This window comes from Argentina silus (assembly GCF_951799395.1).
Source record: "Argentina silus genome assembly, chromosome: 5".
Taxonomy (NCBI): domain Eukaryota; kingdom Metazoa; phylum Chordata; class Actinopteri; order Argentiniformes; family Argentinidae; genus Argentina; species Argentina silus.
Genome location: NC_139659.1, coordinates 18,691,795 through 18,716,952, shown reverse-complemented (window position 1 = coordinate 18,716,952; position 25,158 = coordinate 18,691,795). Strand labels below are relative to the sequence as shown.

Sequence of the window (25,158 nt, the reverse complement as noted above, 5' to 3'; positions counted from 1 at the left end):
CCCTATATCCTGGTCCTTGCCGCCCCACCCGGGTACCACCAGAAAGCTGCCCTTCACTATGGACCCCTGAACTCCTACACCACACCACATTAATTTACTGTTCAGCACCTGATCAGCCAGAGGAGGATGGGTCACCCTGGAGTCTGGTTCCAGGGCGTTGTTTTTCCCCTTTGCTTACTCCTGGGGGGGTCCATGATTTAGATCATATTGCTCGTATTGTATTTGTTTACATTGTTAAGCATTACTTTTGTTGTGAAGCTCTTTTTTGTGACATTGGTCTCTGTGAAAAGCGCTATACAAATAAATTTGATTGATTGCTCAGATCTGGGGATTTAGATCGATTTTGGCCTACATCAGATGTGAATAAAGCAACATTTCAGACACAAATGACACAGTTAAGGACTTGACCTCCCTGACACAAAAATGTTCATACTTCGTTTTATACACAAACAACATGCAAAAAGAACTGTGCATTTGTGACAAAGTGAGGAAGTTAAAACACAACTAACCATCCGTTTTGGATCAAGGTTTATTATAAGGGATGCCTTTCCACGATAAACCACAGCGAAAAAGATTCACAGTATCATTCATCTCCTGAACATGGCACATTGAAATGTCAGACCTGCAAAGCTTGTTATTGAAGCACTGTTATAGTTTCTACACAAATAGGGTCATCTCTATAAAAAATACTCTTGTGGAAAAAAAGGGGACATTTTCTTTACAATAATGGTCCAAAACAGTTTGTTCTTCCTCTTCACTAGATACAAATATGGATATGTGGCATCTATAACCTAACTTGTGTGTGTGCGCGTGTGTGTGTTACTGTAAAACACCATGTCTAAATGGTAAGTGCATAACAACCCTTCATACAATTGATTTACAATTGATACCTACTTACTAAGCTCAATGCAAAATATAGCAGAGGATAAATAAAGATTAGGTGGAATCGGTGTGAGGTAAAAACAGAATGGATGGCGATTTGGTCAGGTTAAGAGCTATGGAGAGGTAGGGTTTGTTGTCAGGTCCCGTGAAAACATCTGATGAGGATTCCATCTAAATGAGCGTAAGGAAAAGGGCCTGGTACAGCTAAAGGACATGGCGGGTCATTGTACTCGAACCATGACAACTTTGCAATTCTTTGCATAAATGTTGAGGGAAAGTATCTATGTAAAATGTAATTCTCATCTCGCAGTTGATTATTAACCTTAAAAGGAGTACTTTTCAAAATAAATAAATCATTTTTTTGGGATTATAATTATATTTCTCATCAGTCCACCATAAGTATGGTCCCAAAATATGATTATTTTGTGCATTAAAGCCTCATAGATATCCTAATGACAAACACATACAGTGCATTTGGAAAGTATTCAGACCCCCTTAACAAAATGTGGGAAAAGTTATGTTACAGCCTTATTCTAAAAATGGATTCAATTAATTGTTTTCCTCATCAATCTACACACAATACTCCATAATGACAAAGTGAAAACCTGTTCAACTGCTCAGTAACGCAAATATCTAATCAGCCAATCACATGGCAGCAACTCAATGCATTTAGGCATGTAGACATGGTCAAGACGACCTGCTGAAGTTCAAACCGAGCATCAGAATGGGGAAGAAAGGTGATTTAAGTGACTGAACGTGGCATGGTTGTTGGTGCCAGACGGGCTGGTCTGAGTATTTCAGAAACTGCTGATCTACTGGGATTTTCACGCACAACCATCTCTAGGGTTTACAGAGAATGGTCTGAAAAAGAGAAAATATCCACTGAGCGGCAGTTCTCTGGCATCAACAAGGCATTTTCGCCCAGAGGAGAATGGCCAGACTGGTTCGAGATGATAGAAAAGCAACAGTAACTCAAATAACCACTCGTTACAACCAAGATATGCAGAAGACCATCTCTGAACACACAACACGTCGAACCTTGAAGCAGATGGGCTACAAAAGGGGGTCCAACCCAATACTAGCAAGGTGTACCTAATAAAGTGTCCGGTGAGTGTATATACTTCCTAGAATAGTGATTTGATGATGTGTCACTATTCCAGGAAGTAAATACAAGTTTGTAATTAGGATATGAGGCTTTAATGCGCAAAATAACAATATTGGTGGACTGAGGAGAAATATACTTTTTTTTGTTAAAGTACTCCTTTAACAGTCTGATAACCCCACTCTCTTACTGTCTTATTGCTTTACTTCATATTTGCACTGCTCCTTTACACCTGTAAAATAAAAATGTAATTGGGTGAGGGGCAACTGAATACACGTTTACTAAATCCTTATTACATAATGTTATAATCACATGTAACACTACCACATTACATCACAACCTGGTCATTGTACAATAAGCACATGGTTCACAAAACACATTCAAGAGAAAGAAAAAAAGCAGACAGTTTTGAATAGAGTTTTAGCCAGTACGGACTATGGCTTGACATTGTAGTCAATCACACAACAATGGCTGCTGAATAAGACAAGACGGACAAGTCCAAACCAGTTTGACACCTGGGTATAATTCATCGTACAAAAATCTAACTACAGTACAAAACTGAACGGAAACTAATATCTCCCCCCAAAAAATCTTGATACTGCTTTGCTTTTTTCCTTTTTGCTTGTTTAGGGTTAGGGTTGAGAAGAAATACTAAGGAACAGCAAAATCTTTTAAAGCAAAAATGCCTAAGAAAACCTACTCATCATAATAGCAAACGACTGTTCAAATATAAAGGAGGAGAATTGTCGTCAGGAGCGAGTGACGACAATATTAATGCTATGTCTAACTAGATGTTTCTGTAGTGGCCTCTCCTCGGGCTCCTTCTGGACGTGTTTTCTGTGGTGCGCTGGGCCTCGGTGCTGCTCGGCTGCGTGGCGCGGAGACGAGACCCTACTGGACCAGGGATCCGAATCTCACTGGGCTTCACGGACCTTGCCCTGCAGCGCGTCGCAGGTCTTCTTGGCGTCTCCCAGCAGCATGGCCGTGTTGGGCTTATAGAAGATGGGGTTATCCACAGCAGCGTAGCCCACTCCCAAGGAACGCTTCATCACCACCACCTGACACACACACAGATTAGACCGTCAGACAAACATACAGTTGTATATTGTCCATTCCCAATATACATAAAAGAATAACAACATTAATATCTCATGTTCTTTGACTTGCTAATGCTAATTCTGTACTTGTCGCACATCTAATATAGAGACCAGTAATTTAAATGTCGTATCTATTAGGGAGGACAGCAAGTAAATTAATCTAACCGGGAGACCAGTCTCACAACTGAGATTAATTTACTTACTTGTCTAATAGAGACAAGTTAGTTTGTCTCACATCTAATAGACACCAGTTAGTCTGACACCTAATAGAGACCAGCGAGTCCATCTAATAGAGACCAGTCAATTAATCTAATAGAGAGACCAGTAGTTTGTCTCAAATCTAATTGAGAGACCAGTAAATTCACCTAATGGATATGTAAGTGGCAGCCATTTCCTAAATAAGGCCCCATTAGTGTACGAAGCTGCAGTGGAGGCCAAGGGGTTTTCAGGAAACAGATTGGAGCATCCCGTGATTGGGAGCATGTGTTGGAGAGGTACAGAACGCAGCGTAATTGGATAAGTAAAACCAGAGAAGCGCTCTCGCCACTAGCCTTTTATTCTCGGTTATCTAACACGCTGAAAGATACTTGGAAACTCCACGTCCTTCACAGAGACCCAACAATCAACAGGAGGGCTGTGGAAATCAGCATGGCCAGGTGACTTCAACAGAGGGTAGTGGTCCAGCGCGTAGCGGTCTGGGGCACGCACACACACACACACACGCACGCGCACCTGAGATAAGAGGGTAAAGCAATCCTTCAGGAGGACAGGGTTGAGGGCCTGGTTCTGACAGGCGTAGCAGGAGCTAACCTCAGTCCCCTCTTCTCCCATCCCCTCCTCACTCATCCATAATGCATGAGCCAGATGGTTCTATTTGGGACGGGGTGCAACCAGAGGTAATCGCGGTCTGGCAATCAGCACCAGAGGGAGCGGCACAGGGCAAGCACCAAGTGGCAGGGAATGGCACAGAGTGGGAAGGGCATGAGAAGTACGGCACCAGTGGAATGCCCTCTGCCATGCCAAGCAAGCTAGTCTATAGTGAGAAGGCCCCGCCCGCTTTGTTTATCTTCAGCCAGACTACACACAGCACAGCTAGCCAGCAGCCTGACCCCACGCAGCCTGACCCCACGCAGTCTGACCCCACGCAGCCTGACCCCACGCAGCCTGACCCCACGCAGCCTGGCACGCGCACGCATACACACGTGGGTGTGTCTCGAGTCACTGAGGTACAATGAAGACAACATCTTTCCAACAAAAGTGCAACATGCATAATGTGAAAAAAGGGAAAAGCTGGTGTGTGTGTGTGTGTGTGTGTTTTTTGTTTGTGGGGTGGTAGTCTTAAAGCTTCAGAACTCCATGATTTCCCAAGGGAACCTGTGGAAATTCACTTGGGAGGCATATGAATCCCACATTTAGGAGTAGTTCCACTGGGATGCTCCAAATGTCATCATTCCAAAGAGAGAGAGTCACCGCTTAATGGAAGCAGCGTGAGATCCGAGCCTGCTGGAGCCACACCTGGGGAAGGGTCCCGTTACCCCGGCAACGGGAGCAGAGGGTGTGTTTATATTTAAGAGGCACCATCTCTCTATGGATGAGGACTAAAAGAGAGTGTGTGTGTGAGAGTAAGTGAGTGAGTGTAAAGAAGCCTTGTCACACATGGGTGTGTGGACTGAGCATGTCAAAGTCGGGCACTTCCACAGAACAAACAAGAATAACGTGACGACGACTTCACCTCAACCTATGAGAGGAGCTCCAGGCAGGAAATTCGGACATCACAGGACTGCACCATTTGACACGTCGCAATGTCATTGGCTGACAGTGTGCCAGTCTGACAACAGTGGCCTGGGCTTGGTCTAGTCGATTGGACTCCTTTCCATTTTCTGCATGTCCCGCTGCTACTGTCTGTTTCTGACTTAATCGGTTACTTTCTGAGAAACCGCAAACCCCCTCCCTCTGCCGCACGCACGCACGCACGCATGCGCACACACACACACACACACCTGTTTGGACTTCCACACTTCCAGGACGGGCATGCCGGCAATGATGGAGTTGGGATCCTCCTGGGCAGCGGAGTTCACTGTGTCGTTGGCACCGATCACCAGAACCAGATCAGTTTCTGAAAGACAGACATCCTCACCTCAGGTCATGTTTGCTACACCAGTCTATTTCACACAAAGATTGGATATTTGCTTCAAACCGAGCCAGTGAACATAGACAATGAAATCATATCTCAAAGTTCTGTTCGTACATGAACAATGTATATGAATTGTGAATATCATCGTCATGTCTGTTCCATGTACCCCTCTCCTACAGGAAAAATTAAGTTATTTGAATTGAAACATGGGTGATAACCCAGGCGATGTCCTTTCACACGGATGGACAGGAGAAGGTAAAACCGTACCAGCGAAGTCCGAATTGATCTCATCCATCTCCAGCACAATGTCGTAGGACACGCCCGCCTCGGCCAATAGAACGTTGAGTTGACCAGGCATACGACCAGCCACGGGGTGAATACCAAACCTGGAAGAAGAAATACCATTTTAGGTCACAGGGCTCCAGAGTGGGACCATTGGACTATAGCCAAAACATGTTGCGCATTTCCCTTGACAAGTCACGTTTAGAATCACTGCGACTGCAAAACTATTCTCTGGTCGTTTTCCTGAAATTTCCGGAAATCCATAGGCCTACATATCTGCCGATAAATTATTTGCTAAGTTGATTTTGGGAAAGGAAAACTACAGGACGACCAATCTCACGTGTAATTTAGGCTATCCGCCACAAACTGAGCACACTGTCAAAGCGAAATGCATCTGTCCAACATTCGAAAGCCGAGCAACTAAAATGATTTGGCCTAAATTATGATATCAAATAGTTTTTAAATATCTATGATAAGGAATAAGGCGCTGCCATGCACAAGCGCCCACCAGAGTGACAGGTGAACACTGCGAGGTTTAGCCACCACAAGGAAAATAAAGGCCTGCCTGCATTTAGCGCTTTGCAGCTGTTAATTTTGGACACTAATTTTGCAAATTGGTGTGGAAATAAAAGGATGTTGTATCTCACATGCACATTATGTAGACAGAGCGGAGGCTTTCACCAAAGCACAAAATGTCCAGTAAGAAACATATTTAGCTTTTCTCTCTCAACAGATCTCATGATCTGCGGTGCCTTACAATTTGTATACCCTTTTATTCGGTTTGTGGGTAGTTGTTTAAAAGCCTAATTTAACATGTTCACTCCATTCGATATCCGTATGTTTTGTCTCGGCCTATAATGTCAGTGACGCTGCCTTCTCCCGCATGCGGTTGCGATGTCATGATCGAAACAATGTTTTTTTTTATTATCAAAGAACAGGGGACAGAGCATGTAATGCGTTTCTGTATGCATTTGTAAATAGTAAGACTACTGTAATGACAAGAGGGAGGTTTAGGACACACACAGCACAAGTTGTGGCTGAGAGTCACTACTCTCTGCACCCAGTGGTAGGGCTGGTTAGTGGAACGATTTCTTTTAGGTATACCGGTATTGGAAAATCTGGCTCATGCCCCTCTTGTCGTAACATGTGTAGATTGCGTGGCCAACAGTTTAATTCAAGTTTAACATGAATATAAGACGCACTATCACACCATTCAAACATTAGCTCTCATCTATAAAATGAGCAGCGTTTCATTCCTGAGACAGGCAAAATAGGGGAGAATAGGCATGGGACGAAACAGCAGATAATTGATGAATAGGCACAAGACGGGCTTTAATAGCACACCCTATAAATTACAGAATATGAAAGACATTTTCATCGAGACCGAAGTCAGGAATTTAGGTTATAGCAGGACTGGATAGGAAAAAAGGCTACGCTCGAGGACAGGAGAAGACCATTTTCCTTTCCTTGCCATCCTCTACTCTGAACCAGACTTCATGGCTATAAAAAAATACAGCAAATATCCTCTCTGGTGGCATGCACACTGTATTTATTTTTTTTTTACAAAAAGAAAAAAGTTTAAAAGCATGTTAGGTAATGGACCGATGTTAGGTGAAGGACAGGTTAGCTGAGAAGTCTGGGTGGTGGCCAGTTTTAGTTTCTTTTGAAACATTGAAGGTGCGCTTGATTTAGCTTGCCTGAGTGGTATGTCACAAATCAAACTATGCATATTCAAGATTATCCAAAGTTCAAACAGTGAATTTAGTATGACGTACTGACATTTCATGCATTCTCAATTACGTAATAGTAATGCAAATCTTTCTAATGTTGCGTACTAAAAATTGGTCTAACAGTAGGCTTAATGTAGGTCCGGCAACTAGGGTATTTGAAAGGAGAGTCAAACAAGTACCAGGTCAAGGACTGAGGGGGTGTTCATCAGAGGTCATAAAGAGCCTGAGAAGGAGGGGAAATGGGTTGAGGAGGAAGAGAGGGTCCTACAGATACACACTGCAGCAGGTTTATAACTGCAGAACCAAACCAAGACCAGAGCAGCTAGGCTCTACTAATACTGCTTGAGGTATCTCATTCTCCCTCTGCCACTACACACCCAGTGAGATCTTCTGCCATTCGGAACCAGTCAGCAGCCGCCACCACCACCACGCATGCACGCATGCTCTTACCCATGATTGCTTGAGGAACTCTGAATACCCTCTATGCTCCAGTGTGTGAGAAGCTTCAACAAATTCAATTAGCCATGTCATGCAGTGTGTGCGTGTTGAAAGGGGGGAAAAGTAATTTATACAAGAGGCTAAAGAGAGCACCATCACACTGTGTGCATTACATGACAACTGTTAATACGACAAGAACCAATTCACCTTTAGAACTCCAGACTCTACCCTGAGACCAGCCTAACACCCCCAGCCAGTTAACCAGCATGGAGAGAGAAGAGGGTGGGGTGGGGTGGGGTGGGGTGGGGGGGGGGTCCAGTCTCTGGCCACCCACTTCCCCTCTAATCAACTGCAAATGCTCTAAGTAGCAGCAGCTGCTGGGAGCCCAGATCAAAAGATTGAAGGAAAATTACACAAGCTTCCGGTGTGCCTTTCCCTCTACTCTCCTCTTTTTTCCCTCATTCGTATGCACTGCCATCCTTCCCTCTCCTTTCATTTCACCTTCCTCTGCTCTCCTCTCCAAATCTCTCCCCTTCTCGCCTTGGTACCCCGGTTCTTACTTTGCACTACCCTCCTCCTCTCTCCTCTTTTCCACCTTCCTCTGTTGCCCCTTCATCTCCAACCAACTATACAACGAAGCCTCCCTCTGCCCCTCTCCTAGGGGATACTGCTCCAGCACTGGTGAAGATAGACTCTCTTGCCAATGACTATCTATATTCTGAGAACCTACCGGACATTCTTGCCCTGCTCGTGCAGTGTCTTGACCAGCTCAGCGATGGGGTACTGGGCCTTGGCAGCGCACAGACCGTAACCTGTGAAACGAGAACATAACAGTTTGGGTTAGAGCCTTGGCGAAGGAGAATCTGCAGGGCGAGAACAGAACAATCTGGGTTGGTTCAGATTTAAATGTCATCGAAACATAAGGAAGGACAGAATCGAAAAAGGGGGAAACAGAACACAGCACAATTTTGATCTGGACTAGATGTTCTGAGAAACTGGCCCCAGGGTTCTTTTTCATCTAGCAGGCAAAGCTTTGAATAGAATATCAGACTGTGCTGGCCACTGTTGTGTAGAACTGAAGGAAAACAATAGACTGATTGGCACATTTAAGTCTTTATAAAAGATTAAGTGTGATCAAAAAAAGCTTGTATAAATAACAAATATTCAGAAAAGCCCAGGGATTCCAAAGGTGACTGATGTATTGAGTGAGTAAGTGAGTGTGTCTGACCAAGCTTACTTCAAAAGAATCCTAATATAAACGGTTTGAGTCATCTCGGAAATAACCAATAAATTACATTTTGTTCATGTTATTTCTCGGTTTTCAGGTTGACACAACAGCGCCTTTGCACTGTGAAACTAATCAGACCTGAACAGTGACCAGTCATAAAAACAAGTTGATTCAAACTTATTCAAGCAAAGGGAAGTTCAAGTGCAACATTTTTCTGTTTAATCCATTTCCAGAGGAGTCATGAGCAGCAGTGAACCCCTGGGGCCAATCTTTAGAACATCTAGTCCAGATCAAAATTATCCTGGTGTTGTGTTAAATTCTGCTCTCCCCTTCGGATTCGAACCCTCCATGGTTTTCAGTGACAAATCTAAAACAGTTGTCCATGAAACCACATCATCTGCACATCCCAAATTAGGGTTATCATGATCTTGTAGGCTACAGGTTATGTGATCTTTTGTTGAAATATTATCTTTCAGTTTATCTTACAAAGAAGGGAAACAAAATCAAATGGGGAAACAGTATTAATGTAACACAGGTTAATTTTCACCTGGGATTGAGAGCTCTACTTGTCCTGGGAGGACTCTAGCATTAACAAGCTCACTAACCTAGTTTATCTGCACGGTTTGGCTCAAATCAGAGAATGGTTTTGATCATCCTACATACAAGTGACCGGAGATGAAATAATTGGGCCTGTTATTTTATAACACAACAAACAAACAAAAAAAAACAATTTTTAAATAATAATAATAAACCAGTCCGGCAATCCCCTTCGTATAACTCAGTGTGAACATGTGCATGGAATACTGAAAAAGAAGATGAAAAAGTAGTAACAAGATTGATGTTTCCATCTTTCAATGTCATGGAATTAGGATGTCTTGTATATGCTAATTTAGCATGTTGATCAATCTACAGAGATCTCCACAAGTGCACAGAGGGTAGGGGGCTAGGGGTCGATTTGGGATTACCCACTGGTTTTTACTGATTCTTAGCCAACCACTGGCCTGTCAAATAGGACATGGATCATCTACATCATGCAGAGTTGCTAACTCTAACTGAAAACAGGTTCAAAGAAAGAACAAGAACCAATGGACAATCAAAAGTGTCGACTACTGTTTACAGCATTTGATAGGTCTGTCACAACACGTCAGATACTCTGGGTATTGCAGTGTGCTCGTCCACAAGCCACTCAAACCCTTAATGATTTTCTACTTGTTTTCAGGCCATTCTTAAACACAAGTGTTTCTTCCAACAAAAACAACCGCCACCAGATGAGGTCGGTGTTTATCAAGAAATGTCTTGACTGTTTCCACAGATGTCAATCACGCAAAGTGACTGTGACTGGTCCAATTATAGGAAATGTGACAAGGAAAACAAGGCCACTGCAGGCCTGTGCTATGATCCACTACACTCCAGTCAGGGAGAAACTTCTCTCAAGAGTTTTGTGCCTAAGACCCAGGTGAGTAGGGGAACCAGATTAGACACTGGAACACTGCAGCAGAACACTGAGGTTCAGAAAACCAGGACAACCTTCCAGTCTGGCAGCGCAGTTTGGCAAAGAAACATCTGGTCCCTTGGTTAAATTCGGAGAGGATGCTTGTAAATATTGTTTGGAATAACTGTAGTCACCTATGACACAGCATACAGTACAGTCAGCTAGACTAGCCTGCAGATTCTGTGGGTGCCATTCTAACACGTTTAAATGTAGAGTTGGAGAGTACAGAACTGTCTCTAGAGAAAGATAGACAGAGAAACGTGTCGTAGTGCAGATGTAGTGACATCCTGATGTGGGACTACCCACAGGGGACAGTATAGATCTGTTAGACTAGCCTATTCCAAAAGAGTGTCTGGGTACATGGCTGGTCAATGACAACAGCGTGTTTTGGTTCACAGCTGGTTTATAATATCAGTGTATCTATGTAAACGACTGGTCTGAAAACACTGTGTATAGGTACATGGCTAGTCTATGACATCAGAGTGTCTTGGTCTAGGTAAACAACTGGTCTATGACATCAACATGTCTGCGTACACAGCTAGTCTATGACAACAGAGCCATATATAGTATAGTATGTGTCAGAGTCATATATAATATTCAGATATATGTGCAGATATACATATATTGGTACATATGGCTCTGGTCTGGGTAAATGACTGGTCTATGACATCGAAGTGGCTGTGTAGACCTACATGGCGGAAAGGGGAGCATGGACACCATTGTCATTTCCTGACAGGAAACTTTAAATGAAGGAGGTCTGCTAGCTTGTTTAAGAGTGCCACATTCATTTGTCCCCCCCTTTTGTTTTTCAGCCTACCACCTCATCCATCCCTTTCCTCATTCTGCCACATCTCATCCCTCTTCCACTCTCTTCATCCCTTTGCTGCCTGGGTGGACTGCAGGGAAGACAACTGAGTAGAAAAACAGTTGTTGGGAACAAAGGGGCTAGAGAGCCATAGGCTTCTTTTTCTTTTCTTATAAAAAATAAAACTGGTCAATAATTTAGGGGGTAAAGAGTTACAATGAAGGGTGGCTCAGTGAAATTACAAATGTGGTCCTACACCTCAATGAACAGAACACCAATGGAGCTTTTCCACTAGAGACCGGGTCACACTCCTTTTTGTAGAGTATGGAGGAGCCAACTATTGACGTCGCCAGAAACACGTTTCCTGGCAAGTTTCACCCTGAAATCAGCATGATTAGTTGTAACTGAAACAATAAATCTGTCAATAATTTCCACATTTTTCTCCAGTGAATTACTTAGTAACAAGACTTTGAGACTTGCAAAGGAGTCACAAGAAATTGTGAATGTAAGGCATTTATTCCTAAAAATTGCCTCAAGGTCCCTGGTTAGGGCCTTGGGGCCATGGCTCTGGGCTTTTTTGGGGCCATTCTCGGAGATGGAAACACACAACAGCAACAGTGCCAAAAGTGAGTGGAAAAGCGCCAATGGCTTTTCTAGAAGCCATTACAGGCCAAGGAAGTCCACAGCAGTTGAACCCATCCAGTCTTCCTATCAAGACTTCAGGCACACTGGTGCCGTTTCTGAGTTTACCAGTGAGTCAGAGCAGGAAGACTCAGACGGAGTGAGTCAGCCTGTATTCAGACCGATGAACAACTCAACCCAAAGAAGAAGGCATCTTAACGGGCTTCCCGGTACTGGAGATACAACCTTGTAAAACAGGAGCTTATCCTCTCATTCATGCTGGAGGCATATAGACCAGGATAGAGTCCTGGCAGGAGAGATAGAACTAGCTAATCACAGCCACGTTCGAGAGGGTCGGGGTGCTGTTGAGAGGGTCCGGGGGTATAGTGGTGTGTGGTGGTGGGAGAAGGGACATGTTTCTTTTTTTAGGGGGGGGGAAAGCCAGACTATAGAGAGTGAGATAACACAGGGATCTGTCAAGGCTTTTAATAAATCCTCTTCACAACAGGGCCACCTGAGGATAGAGTGGGCTTCATGCCTGGGGCCCCCTGTGAGAGAGGCGCCCCAGCAAAGGTTAGCTAATTAGCTGGTGATGTAATAAGGTCAGAAGAAGTTAGGTAAACAGTGAAAATAGTTCTGTAATTCACCAAAAATGTGGATGGTGAAGTTAAGGAGCACGCTTTCTGCTAAGACAAGACCTTTAGCCACAACCCACCAACTCCAGGTCTTGATGTTTAGATTAACCTGCACAGTGCCCCGGGTATGTCGCAATCACTTTGTTCATATGTCGCTCTGTGTGCGGTGTTATGTTTGAGTGTGCGTGGACATATGCGTGCAAGGTTAGCTTACCTGGTACGATTATGATGTTATGCGAGTCTTTGATCATCTCCACAGTCTGGTCGATGTTGACCTCCGTGTGTGTTCCTGTGATCTCCATGGGTTTGCCTGAGCCAGTGGAAGAGGTGCCATAGCCTCCTAGGATCACATTAGCCAGGGAGCGGTTCATGGCCTAGCCAAGAGAGAGAGAGAGGGGAGGGAGGGATGGAGTGGATCATTAGGGTGAACTGTTGCTTCACTCAGTTTCTCAAAGGCAGTGATGGCAGGCATTTCAGTACAGTAAGAGTTCCTCCTAGTGGAGAAGAGGAGAAGCACAAGGTAATACTCAGCATGCCTGTGAAAAGTTGATTATGCATCATGTGTGCAGGCATAAGAGAGTGCCAATGTCTAGTCTTGATTCTAGACATTGCATTTGCCTTTGGAGTCGGCTATGGAGAGTCTGTCAACATGAGGACCAAATAGGTGTCATTGAAAGCCAAGGAAGCCATTATGTTTGAAAACATCTCAGAGTCCTAGCCCAAACCTTAGGCTTACCAAAATCAACAGTTTGGTACATCATTAAAAAGAAAGAAAGCACTGTTGAGCTTAGCAATCGCAAACTGCCTGGTAGGCCAAGGAAGAACTCACAGTCCAGGAACACTCTCCAGGACGCACGCACACACAATGTAAGAGATGATGGTTGCTTACCACTCACACACGACACAGGGGAGGATGGCTGCTTACCACACACATGATGTAGGAGAGGATGGCACCAGAGGAGCCAATCAGGGCACCAACGATGGTGAGCAGGTTGTTACTGAGCAGGAAGCCCTCAGCACACAGGGCCCACCCGGAGTAGCTGTTCAACACCGTGATGACCACTGGCATGTCCGCACCGCCGATGGCCGCTGTCAGAGTCAGGCCCTGTGGACAGCAAGGGGCCAATCAGACCACAGCAAGGCCAAGAGGGACCAATCAGACCACAGTAAGGCTGAAGGGACAGGGGTGGCAATAGCGATACATTAATTAATTCAGGTGTTATTGTCCACTAAGGAAAAAATACACAGGGGTCATGTTTCATACGATAGTAGGTATAAGGTAAACTCACCTGTAAGTGTTTCAATGAAACGTACAAGAAATGAACACAGTGAATCAAATGGCAAATACAGAAATCTGATCAGGTAGTAGAAAATGTAGCGTATTCAAGCCTGATCAGGTTACAGTGCGGTCTCAGTCGGAGCAGAAGGCATTTGTCAAAACAAGGCGGATTAATTTCACGGGCTCTCTGACATCATCCTCAAGTTTCTCTACAAGATACCTACCTCAGGGAGTCAGACTAACCAAAGCCAGTTACCTCACATTATGTAATGATACACTTGATCAAACAAAAACAAAAAAAGGAAGGGCTTTCAATGATATCAGATCTCCTTTTGAAGGCCTTTCACGCTCAAAACGTGGGTGATTGTTCAACTACACCCTAATATCAGTCATAAGCAGTGTGATATTGTATACATATAAACTGGCATCCAATTACATACTCCATGTCTAAATGTCTTGGGTTGCTAGACCAACCACACAGAGAAGCACTGAGAAGGCAGCATTGACAACACTTTAACAAGAACCACCTTCCCTCTCAGCACAGCTTCAAAACCTTATAATTTATCTTTTGCCAATAAAAAAAACATGTCCTTTAGTGCCAAGATGTGAACAGGATCAAGAGGAGGAGGCTCCATGGATTTATCATAGCTGGACAAAGCCAAATCAATGGTTCATCTCACGAGAGCAATGCATAGTTGAACGTGATAGGTAACTAGTGCAAAGACAAGCACATTCTCTAATGTTTGAGTGGGCCTTGATTACGGATCCATTGAGCAATTAAATACAGGAGCAAACATTATCTCCTGCCTCATTTGCTTGTCCTCCACCACACCCACATAATATGCACTCTGTGGACAACCTTGTATCGGTAAATCCGTTGTGAGCTTTGGTTGGAAAGCTACCTAAAATGGCCTTAGCGCCACAAGGATGTGTCATAAGGATGCATTACTGTAGATTAAGATCTTCAAACACCTGTATATTGTGGCTTAGTGGTAACTCTCCCGGCTAGAGTGCACACATACTCTCCAGGTCCTGGGTTCGATTCCCGGTGTCGCCCTATTTGACCTGCACTCCCTGTACGTAGGAGATAATAAAAAAAATGTGGATAATCAAAAAGGCTTCTTTATCCACCAACAAGTGGCGGCGGAAAGCCTAGGAGGTGGCTAATCGTACCATGACTGCGGAGAGAGCGGAGACGGAGCCCAGGCAGGTGATGCCCATGGTGTAGCTGGGGTCCAGCATGTAAGGAATCATCCCCCCGACACTGGCAGCCAGCAGACTGGCATTCAGGACATGGCGTCCAGGCAGATGCAGGGGGGAAGAGGACAGCATGCCTAAGGAGAGGAGCAGAGGATCAGGGTTAGGGGGGCATTGGACGTACAACTGTCACCATCCAGATACAACATGGTTAAACATACAATAAGTTATAATGATTACATTTAATGAAATTAATTGTTCATACATCAACCATATCACAATAAACCGTGGTAATGATAATTTTCACACACCAAATAAAATGTTAACTGTAGAACATTATAATTAACTGTAAGAATTAATTCCTTTGCATGGTTAAAAGATTCTGGGTCTACAAATGGATAAATGGATCTATTTCATGTGTCTTCAGCTAAGTCTGCTTCATGGTCAATTTAAATTGAGGGCATGTTGACAATCAAATCAACATTTGCCTCATTTGTTTCACCATCTTGTGATATGGCCACATTGTTTCATTGCCTCTTTTGGGGTTTTGAAAGCGTTCCAAAAACACAAGAAAAGAAAAGAATTGAGAGCGGCTCTAGCATGAAATTAGCACCAAGAGAAAATGGCAGTTTTGTAATCTTTGATCAGGGCAGGTTTTTCTGATTCCAGTGGGACTCAGGAGTGGGAACGCTGCTCCCTGGGATAATGTGTTCCAGCTTTCGGGAACAAGTGGAAAATGACTGGGGGGCGCAGGGAATAATTAGATCCAAACTGGGAAGAGGTTTCGTCTGACCTAGCACTGGGTGGAAGGGCCTGGGTGGTAGCTGGTCTAGCGTTGGGTGGGGGGTCTGGGTGATGCCTAGCATTGAGTAGGGGGAGGGGGTTGGTGGGGGCAATCATCCCCCAACAATACTCACCTTGCAGTTTCCCGTAGGCCACCAGGGAGCCGCTGAAGGTGACCCCTCCAATGAAGGTGCCCAGGTAGGCTATGATCTTGGTGAGGTTGGCGGCGGGGTCTGTGGCAAAGTGAGGGTACTCCACCATGTACTCTGCCACACAGGTAAGCACTGCAGCCAGGCCCACAAGGCTGTGGAATGCTGCTACCAGCTGGGGGAGGTCTGTGATCTGGATACGCTTGGCAATGGTCAGACCTTGGGGGGGCAGAGAAGAATGGCGCACACACACACAATTTCATCATCAGCAACACCTGGGCCTCAGGATGACCCATTTCCCAGAAGTCATGTGTGTGTGGGTGTGTGTGTGTTCTTGGAATCTTGCAGGCAGGCAGGTTTAAAGTGGGCATCTGGAATCAGGCTATGATCTGAATTTAGATTACCTGACTGGATGTAGAGGTATGTGGAGTGTGTGTGTGTGTGTGTGTGTGTGTGTGTGTGTGTGTGTGTGTGTGTACACCTCACTGAGCACTTTATTAGGAACACTATACTAATACTGTTTTTGCTCTCAAAACAGCCTCAATTCTTTGTGGCATTGATTCTACAAGATGTTGGGAACATTCCTTTGAGATTCTGGTCCATGATGACATGATGGATCACACAACTCCTGCAGATTTTTCAGGTGCACTTTCAAGCTGTGAATCTCCCGTTCAACCACATCCCAAAGGTGTTCTATTGGATTCAGATCTGGTGACTGGGAAGGCCACTGAACTCATGAAATTGTCATGTTCATGAAACCAGTTTGAGACGACTTTTGCTTTGTGACATGGTGCATTATCATGCTGGAAGTAGCCATTAGAAGATGGGTAAATTGTGGCCATGAAGGGATGCACATGGTCAGCAACAATACTCAAATAAGCTGTGGCTTTCAAGCGATGATTGATTGGTATTAACAGGACCAAAATGTGCCAAGAAAACATTCCCCACACCATTACACCACCTCCACCATGAGAAGGTGTACAGGTGTTCCTAATAAAGTGTAAGGTGAGTGTATTTTGCCCCCTGATGCTAGTTAGCTACTCTGTTAAGAGGGTAGAAAGTGCTTTGGTTCAACCCTCCATTATTAGACAGGACAAATGACAATGCTGCATGTCTTACAAACATGAGAAAGTGTCCTTCGAGGTAAACACCAAACAGAGACATCAATATGCTCAGGCATAACACTCCAAAATACACATGTAACCGCACAAACTGGCACCAGATCTGGGTCAAACACACATAGCATATAAAATACTTAAAAATATGTGTTTGATTAAGCTTGAGTCTGCACTTTTGGGACCATTTCATTGGTTTCATTCTCCCAGGCAAACTATTTGGGTGAGTTTCCCAGACACAGATTAAGCCTGGTCCTGGATTTAAAAATATTTTCAATGGAAAATCTCCATTGAAGATGCATTTTAGTACATGATTAGGCTTAATCTGCATCAGGGAAACCAGCCCTTAGACTACTTGCACGCATTTCTCCCAGGTCTGACTGGCACATACACGTGCACACACACTTACCAGCAGTGCCACCCACAGCCATGGCGGCAGTCATCTGTGCCAGCAGCTCAGGGCTGGGCTTCAAAGCACCAAGGGTAGCAACGATGCCACCCGCCACGCCCATCATTCCCAGGGCATTACCCAGACGGGCAGTAGACTGGTTGGACAGACCAGCTAGGGCCCCCACACAGCACATACCAGACCCCAGGTACATCATCTAAAGACAGGGACACACACACACACAGTGAAAGAAAGAAAGAAAGACTGTTTATTAGCCATCTGAACGCTCCACAACGCCGGTGGTCAGTCAAGAGCACTTCACACTACAGGACTGACCTGAACAGCAGTGAGCAGTCAGCAGTGAGCAGTCAAAAACAGTGAGCAGTGGGTCAATGCTCACCTGTTCAATGTTGTAGCCAGCCTGCAGCGCGATGCCGTAGCCCCCCACAAACACCCCAGTAGGCAGCATGTACAGGTAAGTGTACTCTGGGGGGTCTGTGGGACGCTTGAACATGTCTAACATCTTCTTAGTGACCAAAAAACCACCTGAGAGAGACACAAATACAGAAACGGGGGCGGGGGGGGGGAATTGAAAAATAATTAAAAGCACCCTCCTCAATTTACAAATCCACCAAGCCCATTACATTTGAGTAATGGATAACATCGGTCCACAAACACCATCAACATTGTTTGTTTTTCTTCCCCTTTTCATTTTTGAAGCTGGGCTATGCATCGGCTCTACATCTTTTTCTATTGTTTGTCTTAGGCACAGATTTAAAAAGTACCACTTGATGAACAATCTGGGGTTTTCCTGGAGAATATCTACCATGATTTGATGAGCAGACAGAATCCTTAATCTCATTCCATTCCACAACCCACCCACATGCATGCATACAAGGGGGAACACCTGTCCACTTTGGCTGCGGGATCATTTTAGCCTCAGACCTCACTCACTTAAACACAACTAATCATAAAAAAGGGACCATTTCAGACTGAGGCTCAGTGTCAATAAATTCCCAGTCAAAAATGCAAAAGGGCAGATATTTAAGAAAAAGCATGCACAGAATTCTTTCCGTGTGCCTGCCGTAAAAACACATGGAAATACAAAAGGCTTTGTGGCTGAAGCCAGAGACAGAAAAAACAATTCCTGAACTCTGTCGTGGAAGAAGCAGGTACGCTATAAATTTCAGGGGCAAGTTTATTGAAACTAAATTGGAGGGCAATTTTTTTCGGTGTATTCGGACAATAAAAAGTTTGAAGAGGGGCTTGGAAACCAGACGGCGGAATGTCCATATTTCTGTTATTGTGGGTTTATGGGTAGCGCGGTAGACCACTGAGAAATGTTGCGTGTGGAATGGAACCCGGCGGGGCCTTAAAACTGAAATTAAACACCTGCTCTTTAACGAAAAAACATACATAAACAGCCATATTTCAAACTCACTGGAACGCACAGACGAGAGATCTGAGACAGTGCTAAGTGGTTATTACAGCATATGGCTAGAATATGCCATTGTGGCTTTATACCCTTGCCATGACCTTTGACAATGCTAGATGTCCTGGCCCGTCAGAGCCTTCGCACAGACAGACGGACGGACAGACACCTTGGAATTATAAGAGCCTTCTGCCTTTCATGCAGTGTTTTGAATATTCACTCATGCAAAGACTTTTCCTACTCAATCTCTGCCGGGAATGTCCTTAAAGCTAGACTAAAGGCCACACAGAAACAGATGAAATGCGCAACAAACGGACGATGTATCCATGTATCCAAGGGACAGACAAATCCGTCATTTGTCGGTCTGTTTTTCATACGTCAAAAGTAGGACTGAATCGAACTTTTGAGAGATAAAAGTCATCAGATTCTGTTTCAGTGTGGCCACTGGCCAGGGCGTAATGCTGATTTACTGCATGGCCAAGGCTCTCTCGTTTCCACTTTTACCATCTTCTTTAAGATCTTCTTTTACCATCTCAAATTCCGGGGCAAACTGACACCCTTTCACTAACAGTCCGTGGGCACAGTCAATGAATAATGCATGGGCAAAATATCAGGGTTGGGGTTGATTCATATTTTAATTCAGTCAGTCAATGCAAGAAGTTAATTGAAATTATTGTTCACAAAACTGAATTCACTTAGAATGAGTCAATAAAAATTTGTTCAGACTCCAACATTGGGGCAATGATGTGTATGGGCACAGCTAGCTGACACTGGGGCACAGTGGATCCATGGCATATCCCTATATACACAACTCATCACTTGTCATGTTGGTCAAGTTAAATACGCCCTGGATTCTCATGTCATAAAAAGGACAAAAGGGTTAGATTTCAAGGTCAAAAGGACACTCCAGTCACTCACCAGCAATGTTGACTGAGGAGACAAAACAAGCCAGGGCAGCCAGGGTGTCGGTGGCGGAGGAGGGGACATAGCCACCACTCATGAGGGACAGACCGCCCACAGCAGTCAGACCTGGAATAGACACAGACACACACACAATTGAACTTCCAGTCATTTTCTAACCATGTTACTCTCAGAGTTCTACCCATTGCCTTCATCAATTATTAGCAGATTGTCAGTTAAACAAGGCTGTACTTGAAGTCTTGTGAGGAGACTATTTTCTTATTGTTAAAAAAAAAGAGGAAATGTCAGAGTGCAGAGGGAATCTACAGTCAACAACAGCCCAGTCTAAGACTGTCAGCCTTGTTCCAATACCTCTCAAAATGTATCCTTCCATCCTGAATTGGTCAAAGCAAGCTTTTTTTCTATGTCTCTTTTACCAATCAAGTCGTGTCATATCAGAGATTTGATTGCATTTTGAGAGTTTAACAACAAGGGCCATGCTCTGAGTCCTGTGCTTATGTGTGACTAGATGAGCAGTTCCTGTCCCCTAGAACAGATGTTAACAATTAATAACAGATGGGTGCTTGAGACAGGTTGAATCACAAAAGTCTTTCCTTGATTCTTCGCTTCCCTTCCTGCCTCCTTGTCTTGTTCTCAAAACACATTGGGAGGTCCTAGAGGAGAAACCTCAAGACCTTCAATGAGTTTTGAGAAGGTGAGGAGAGAAGACTTGAGGAAATTATGGAAAGAAAGACTTTGGAGATTTGGTCATAGGTGCACATTGCCTGAGTGTCACAGGAAATATAGTAAACAATTATGCTATATAGCATACCAACCAACACCCCGCCCCCTCTCAAAACACACATGCACCAATGACCCACAAGTTGTACAACTCCACGATGAAACAAAAACCTTGACACCAGACATCTCCCTCCCTTGAAGACTGTTAGACTGCTCCTCCCTCAATATGAGGTTACATTTGGAAAAACGAGGGGGTCAAACTCAGGTAATACTAGGCCATTGAGATCACACACATACCTGATCAAATTAAGACAGTCAGACACCCTGCCAACCTAACAATGACGTGTATGGATGGAATGGCCACACACACAGCCATGAGGAAGGTCTAAAAGGAGGGGGGGGGGGGGGTGACATTTATCCCAGATGTGTCTATGGGTCACATAATCAGGCAACATCATAAAGGGACAGGCACTTGGATCAACAGCTTCAGGTAGATCAAAGACAATGTCATGAGACAGTAGGCTACTGGCACCATGCCTGGAGCAGATGGGTTCCTTTCACGAGTAACCCTAGGCCCTTCAAGGAGATCGACAAACGCATATATCTCTCCCTCTTTAGAATCCCGAATTCCAACAGGCTGCCCTAACGTCTCCCAGGTACCTACAGCTCTTATTGGCTTTATTACATTTGGCACAACAGTAACAGAATTCCAATGGTTTCACTGTTTCCACTGCTTTGGATGACCAAAATAAAGCTAAAGGTTGGGCAAGGCCAAATATGCAGGGAACACACCTAGGGAGGAGGAGGAGGAGGGGGAGGGGGGGGGTAGGGCAGACCAGAGGACAGGCAGTGCGGCTGCACGATATATCGGATTCAACTATCTGTATCGCAATAAGGCAAATTTGCAATATCCATATTGCAAGAGGCTGCGATATTGGCCTTTCTCTGACATTCACTTGCTAAAACAAACACGATACAGGACTTGGGCTTGACACATTCACTCTCTGCATGCATAGATTTGTTTAATTTGGTTATCAGACTCCGTTACTGTTCCTTGACACTTGTTTTTAACCATATCAGAGGAAATATCCAAGTTATTCATCCAAATATTTGGTACAAGATCATGTTCTGTCCATATTGTGCAGCTCTAACAGGCATGGGGAGAGAGAGACACACAAACTAGGAAAGGCTGTGTATGGACTAATAAATTGTCTCGCAGGAACTGTGAAGTAGGTCCATGGAGGTAATTGCTCCACTGGAAGCCCCCTAGCAGGCTCCTCTGAAGTGAACGTCTGAGCTACATGATGGGGGGGGGGGGGGGGGGGGGGGGGGGGGCACTTTAATTTTGGACCACCATGGACTCAATAAAGGCTATGAAACCTGTGTCTGGGCCTGCCGAAGGAAACCAGGAGACGCTTAACGAAGCACAGCGCCAACAACCTCGCTGGCAGCATGTTACACACACACAGAACGAGTGTCAAGGGACGAGACAGACTAGAAATCACTTTGCATTATGCTAAATAAGTATAAGTCAAACTAATGATGCTTCATTTTAACTCAATGACTGAGTATAAAGATCACATTCCCACTCAGCACTATGTAAGGCAGAGTTATTATCCCTGAATCAGCCCAATAATCAGTTTGCTCCTTCTCATATGTAGAACAAGATGAATCTAGTGTGGTGAGTTCTCCTGTACTGTATTTACAGAATGGAATCTGAGCCTTGCGTTACTAGCTGCCTGGAGCAGATCAACTATGGAGTAGGGAGCAGCGCTCTCAATCATCCTAAGTGAACATGAACCATTACCCCTTTACCAGCCAGTAGAGTGTACAGTACCTGCAGGTGTGGAAGGAGGACTCGACCGGTACAGTGGACATGAATGCCTTTTAAGGACTAGGGAGGTCAACATCTGGTTTTAAAATGTTATTCATCCTAATTTGAAACCAAACCTTAAAAGTGATATATGATGGCGATATGCCTCAGCTCATATTCATGAATGCGTTGCCATATATTTTAGACATATCATTTAAACAACTATTTTGTGGCTGATTTTCACTGTATCCATTTCATACAGATGTGCCGGGTGCACTTTATTTTACGGTACAGAAATTACCAGGCATTTACTTTGAAATTGCATGGTGAAATGGTATTTATACAATAATAACGTATTAATTACTTATTTGTGTTGGTAAGTACCCATTACTACCATACATTGACCTTTTGTCAATGTCAATTATATTTTAGCTCTTGATTGAATGATTGACCAATCACTGCATTCTAACCGTCCAAGCCCAACAGCTGTCCAACATGCTCTCAGCTTGAAAGCATTACTCCCTAACTAAGAATCTTCATCAAAAATCAATTGAAAATGGTGAAAATATGTAAATAGTATGCTTGGGATACGTGCAAAAGTGAAAACATTTTGTCCTCATTTGATTCCCTGGTACGAGCAGGTGGATACAAGTGTTGTCATGATACCAAATTTTGACTTGGATACCAATACCAGGTTAAGTATTATGATTTTGATTCTTAAACGACAAATTACACTTAAATAAGATAATATTTCGCACAGCTCCAAGTAAATAAGCATTTATGGTAAAAAAAAATATGTATAGTTTCTATACTAACAGTTAGTATAGAACTGTTTTCAAAGCAGGGTATCGTGATTCTTTTGTAGAATCGGTACATAGTGCAACACTAGTGGATACCAATGGAAACAGGTCTGTCAATTGCACTTCAGTGACAGATTATTTTACAGCCAGGCCTCTTACCTCAAATTCAGCACAACTGTAACCCCCTGGTACTAAATGCCAGTGGTGCTTGTCAATTAAGTGTAATTAATATGCAAATATCAGGTAATAATAGTTTTACCCAGTCCTGTCTGAGTAAACACCTGCTTATTAACAGGGTTTAAATCAGATTTTTGTCTTTTGAAACGGTACACTCACCCGAGATGGCGTTGGTGACGGACATAAGGGGAGAGTGGAGGGCGGGGGTCACACCCCACACTGTGTGGTAGCCCACGATTCCTGCCAGGCCAAAGGTTGTCACCATCTGTGTGAAGGCCGCGTTCGGGGCAGCAAGCCCCAGAGCCAGCAGGGTGCCAAAACCTGAGAAGGGAGAGGGAGAGAGATTAACACCACTGTAGACACCGTAACAAACTACAGAAAAAAGGACCCATTCAGAGAAGGCAGGTTACATCTGAGGGTTTGAGACTCATTCAAAAAGATAAATAAAAAATAAATGTATCAGTGCTAAGGCAGATTAAGAATAGAGATTGAGATCACGTGAAGAGAGGATGGATCAGTATGTTTGACAATTGTATACATACATAAATATACATACATACATACCAGACTACCAAGGTGGTAAACACTAGACAGTAGGTTACATTTTCAGTAAATATACTTATTGCAATGTATCGCAACAGTATCGTATTGTGAGGTCCTTGCCAATACCCGGCTCTGACCTTGAAAAGTTAAATCTGTTTACCGGTTCAATTACACTGAATTACGATGTATATATGAAACCTACATAATGGACGTGAGAGTTGATAAACAGATATATCCTGACAGTTTTTGTTCCACCCACCTATTGTATTGCTCTATTGAAAATCACAACACAATGTAAGAATCAGGATGCATATAGAATCGCAATACGTATCGATCGTGACCTGTGTATCGTGATGCGCATCGTGTCGGAAAGTCATTGAAAATACCCAGCCGTACTGGACTCGATGCCGCTAGTGAATTTAGGTGGCAAAAGCGGTAAGACGAGTAAACATTCAGCCTCTCAAGGTTCGTTCTTCATACGTTGTTCTGCGCTCATTTCATTCTGCTATGTTTTTATTTATTAAAATAAATAAATACATACATAGCAGAGTGAAACGAGCATTCTCCGATACCAGAGAGCGACAAGTGAACCGTCTTTACAGGCTTCCCTCTCCTCTACTAAAGCAAACTAAACGAGCTTTAGAGCGGCTCCCTTCTCTACCTCTACCACCGCAAAGCCAAACTAACACGGGGCAGCGACGTGTGAACAACAAGCCTTCACAGGCTGCGGTTGTTACGCTACGCCACTACCACCGGAGCAGGACTGTTGGAACAGCTACGGTACCACTTCAGACAGGCACACCAGGGGGTGTGTGTGTGTGTGTGTGTGTGTGTGTGTGTGTGTGTCTCAACTTCCCACATTTTATTATCGCTAGCTTCCTGCCACTAACACTAATGGGCTGAGTTGAGGTAAGAATGTGGGTTCAAGGGACCGATGGTGGAGGATCTTTAAATACGTGACCAGTCTTTAAAGGAAAGGTTGCAGAATTAGGTTTTTGTTAAACATTGTGATTTGTTTCATCCTTCCAGTGTTAGAATAGAACAATGTAATGGAATGTGAAGGGTAGTAAAACATTAACAGCCTGCTTTTAACCCTGTTTTTAAGTCCCATTAACCCAGATCAGAGTGGGAAGACCACCAGAAGAGCTGAGACTTGACTACAGTCTCTCTCTGCTCAACAGTACACCCAATTAAACAGTGCATGGTTGTTAAAGGGTGGCAGATTGAACTACCAGTTGATATGGTATGACATGAAGGAGACGTGGCTCAAACACTTATGTCAAATACATGAAAGGATTTGAGGTGAGCTTGATTTAGCTTGAAGATCGCAAAACCAAGGCAGCTAAAGCACTTCAAGAACTGTGTTTGACCCAGGTCTGGTGTGTAACGCTGTGA

At 44.0% G+C, this 25,158-nt stretch overlaps 1 protein-coding gene across 1 annotated transcript in view; it reads right to left on the bottom strand.

The window, feature by feature from the left end:
- Positions 1–511: 511 nt before the first annotated feature.
- Positions 512–25,158, bottom strand: part of nnt (nicotinamide nucleotide transhydrogenase) — a 36,353-nt gene continuing 11,706 nt past the window's right edge. Inside the window, exons 11-22 of the mRNA XM_083670071.1 lie at positions 23,380–23,541; positions 19,708–19,818; positions 17,758–17,903; positions 17,379–17,574; positions 15,840–16,073; positions 14,899–15,059; positions 13,372–13,551; positions 12,661–12,820; positions 8,396–8,477; positions 5,483–5,601; positions 5,082–5,197; positions 512–3,042 (exon numbers count right to left, since the gene is read on the bottom strand). Coding sequence (XP_083526197.1) covers positions 2,899–3,042; positions 5,082–5,197; positions 5,483–5,601; positions 8,396–8,477; positions 12,661–12,820; positions 13,372–13,551; positions 14,899–15,059; positions 15,840–16,073; positions 17,379–17,574; positions 17,758–17,903; positions 19,708–19,818; positions 23,380–23,541 — 1,811 coding nt within the window. The 3' untranslated portion in view covers positions 512–2,898. The remainder of the gene's footprint in view (positions 3,043–5,081; positions 5,198–5,482; positions 5,602–8,395; positions 8,478–12,660; positions 12,821–13,371; positions 13,552–14,898; positions 15,060–15,839; positions 16,074–17,378; positions 17,575–17,757; positions 17,904–19,707; positions 19,819–23,379; positions 23,542–25,158) is intronic.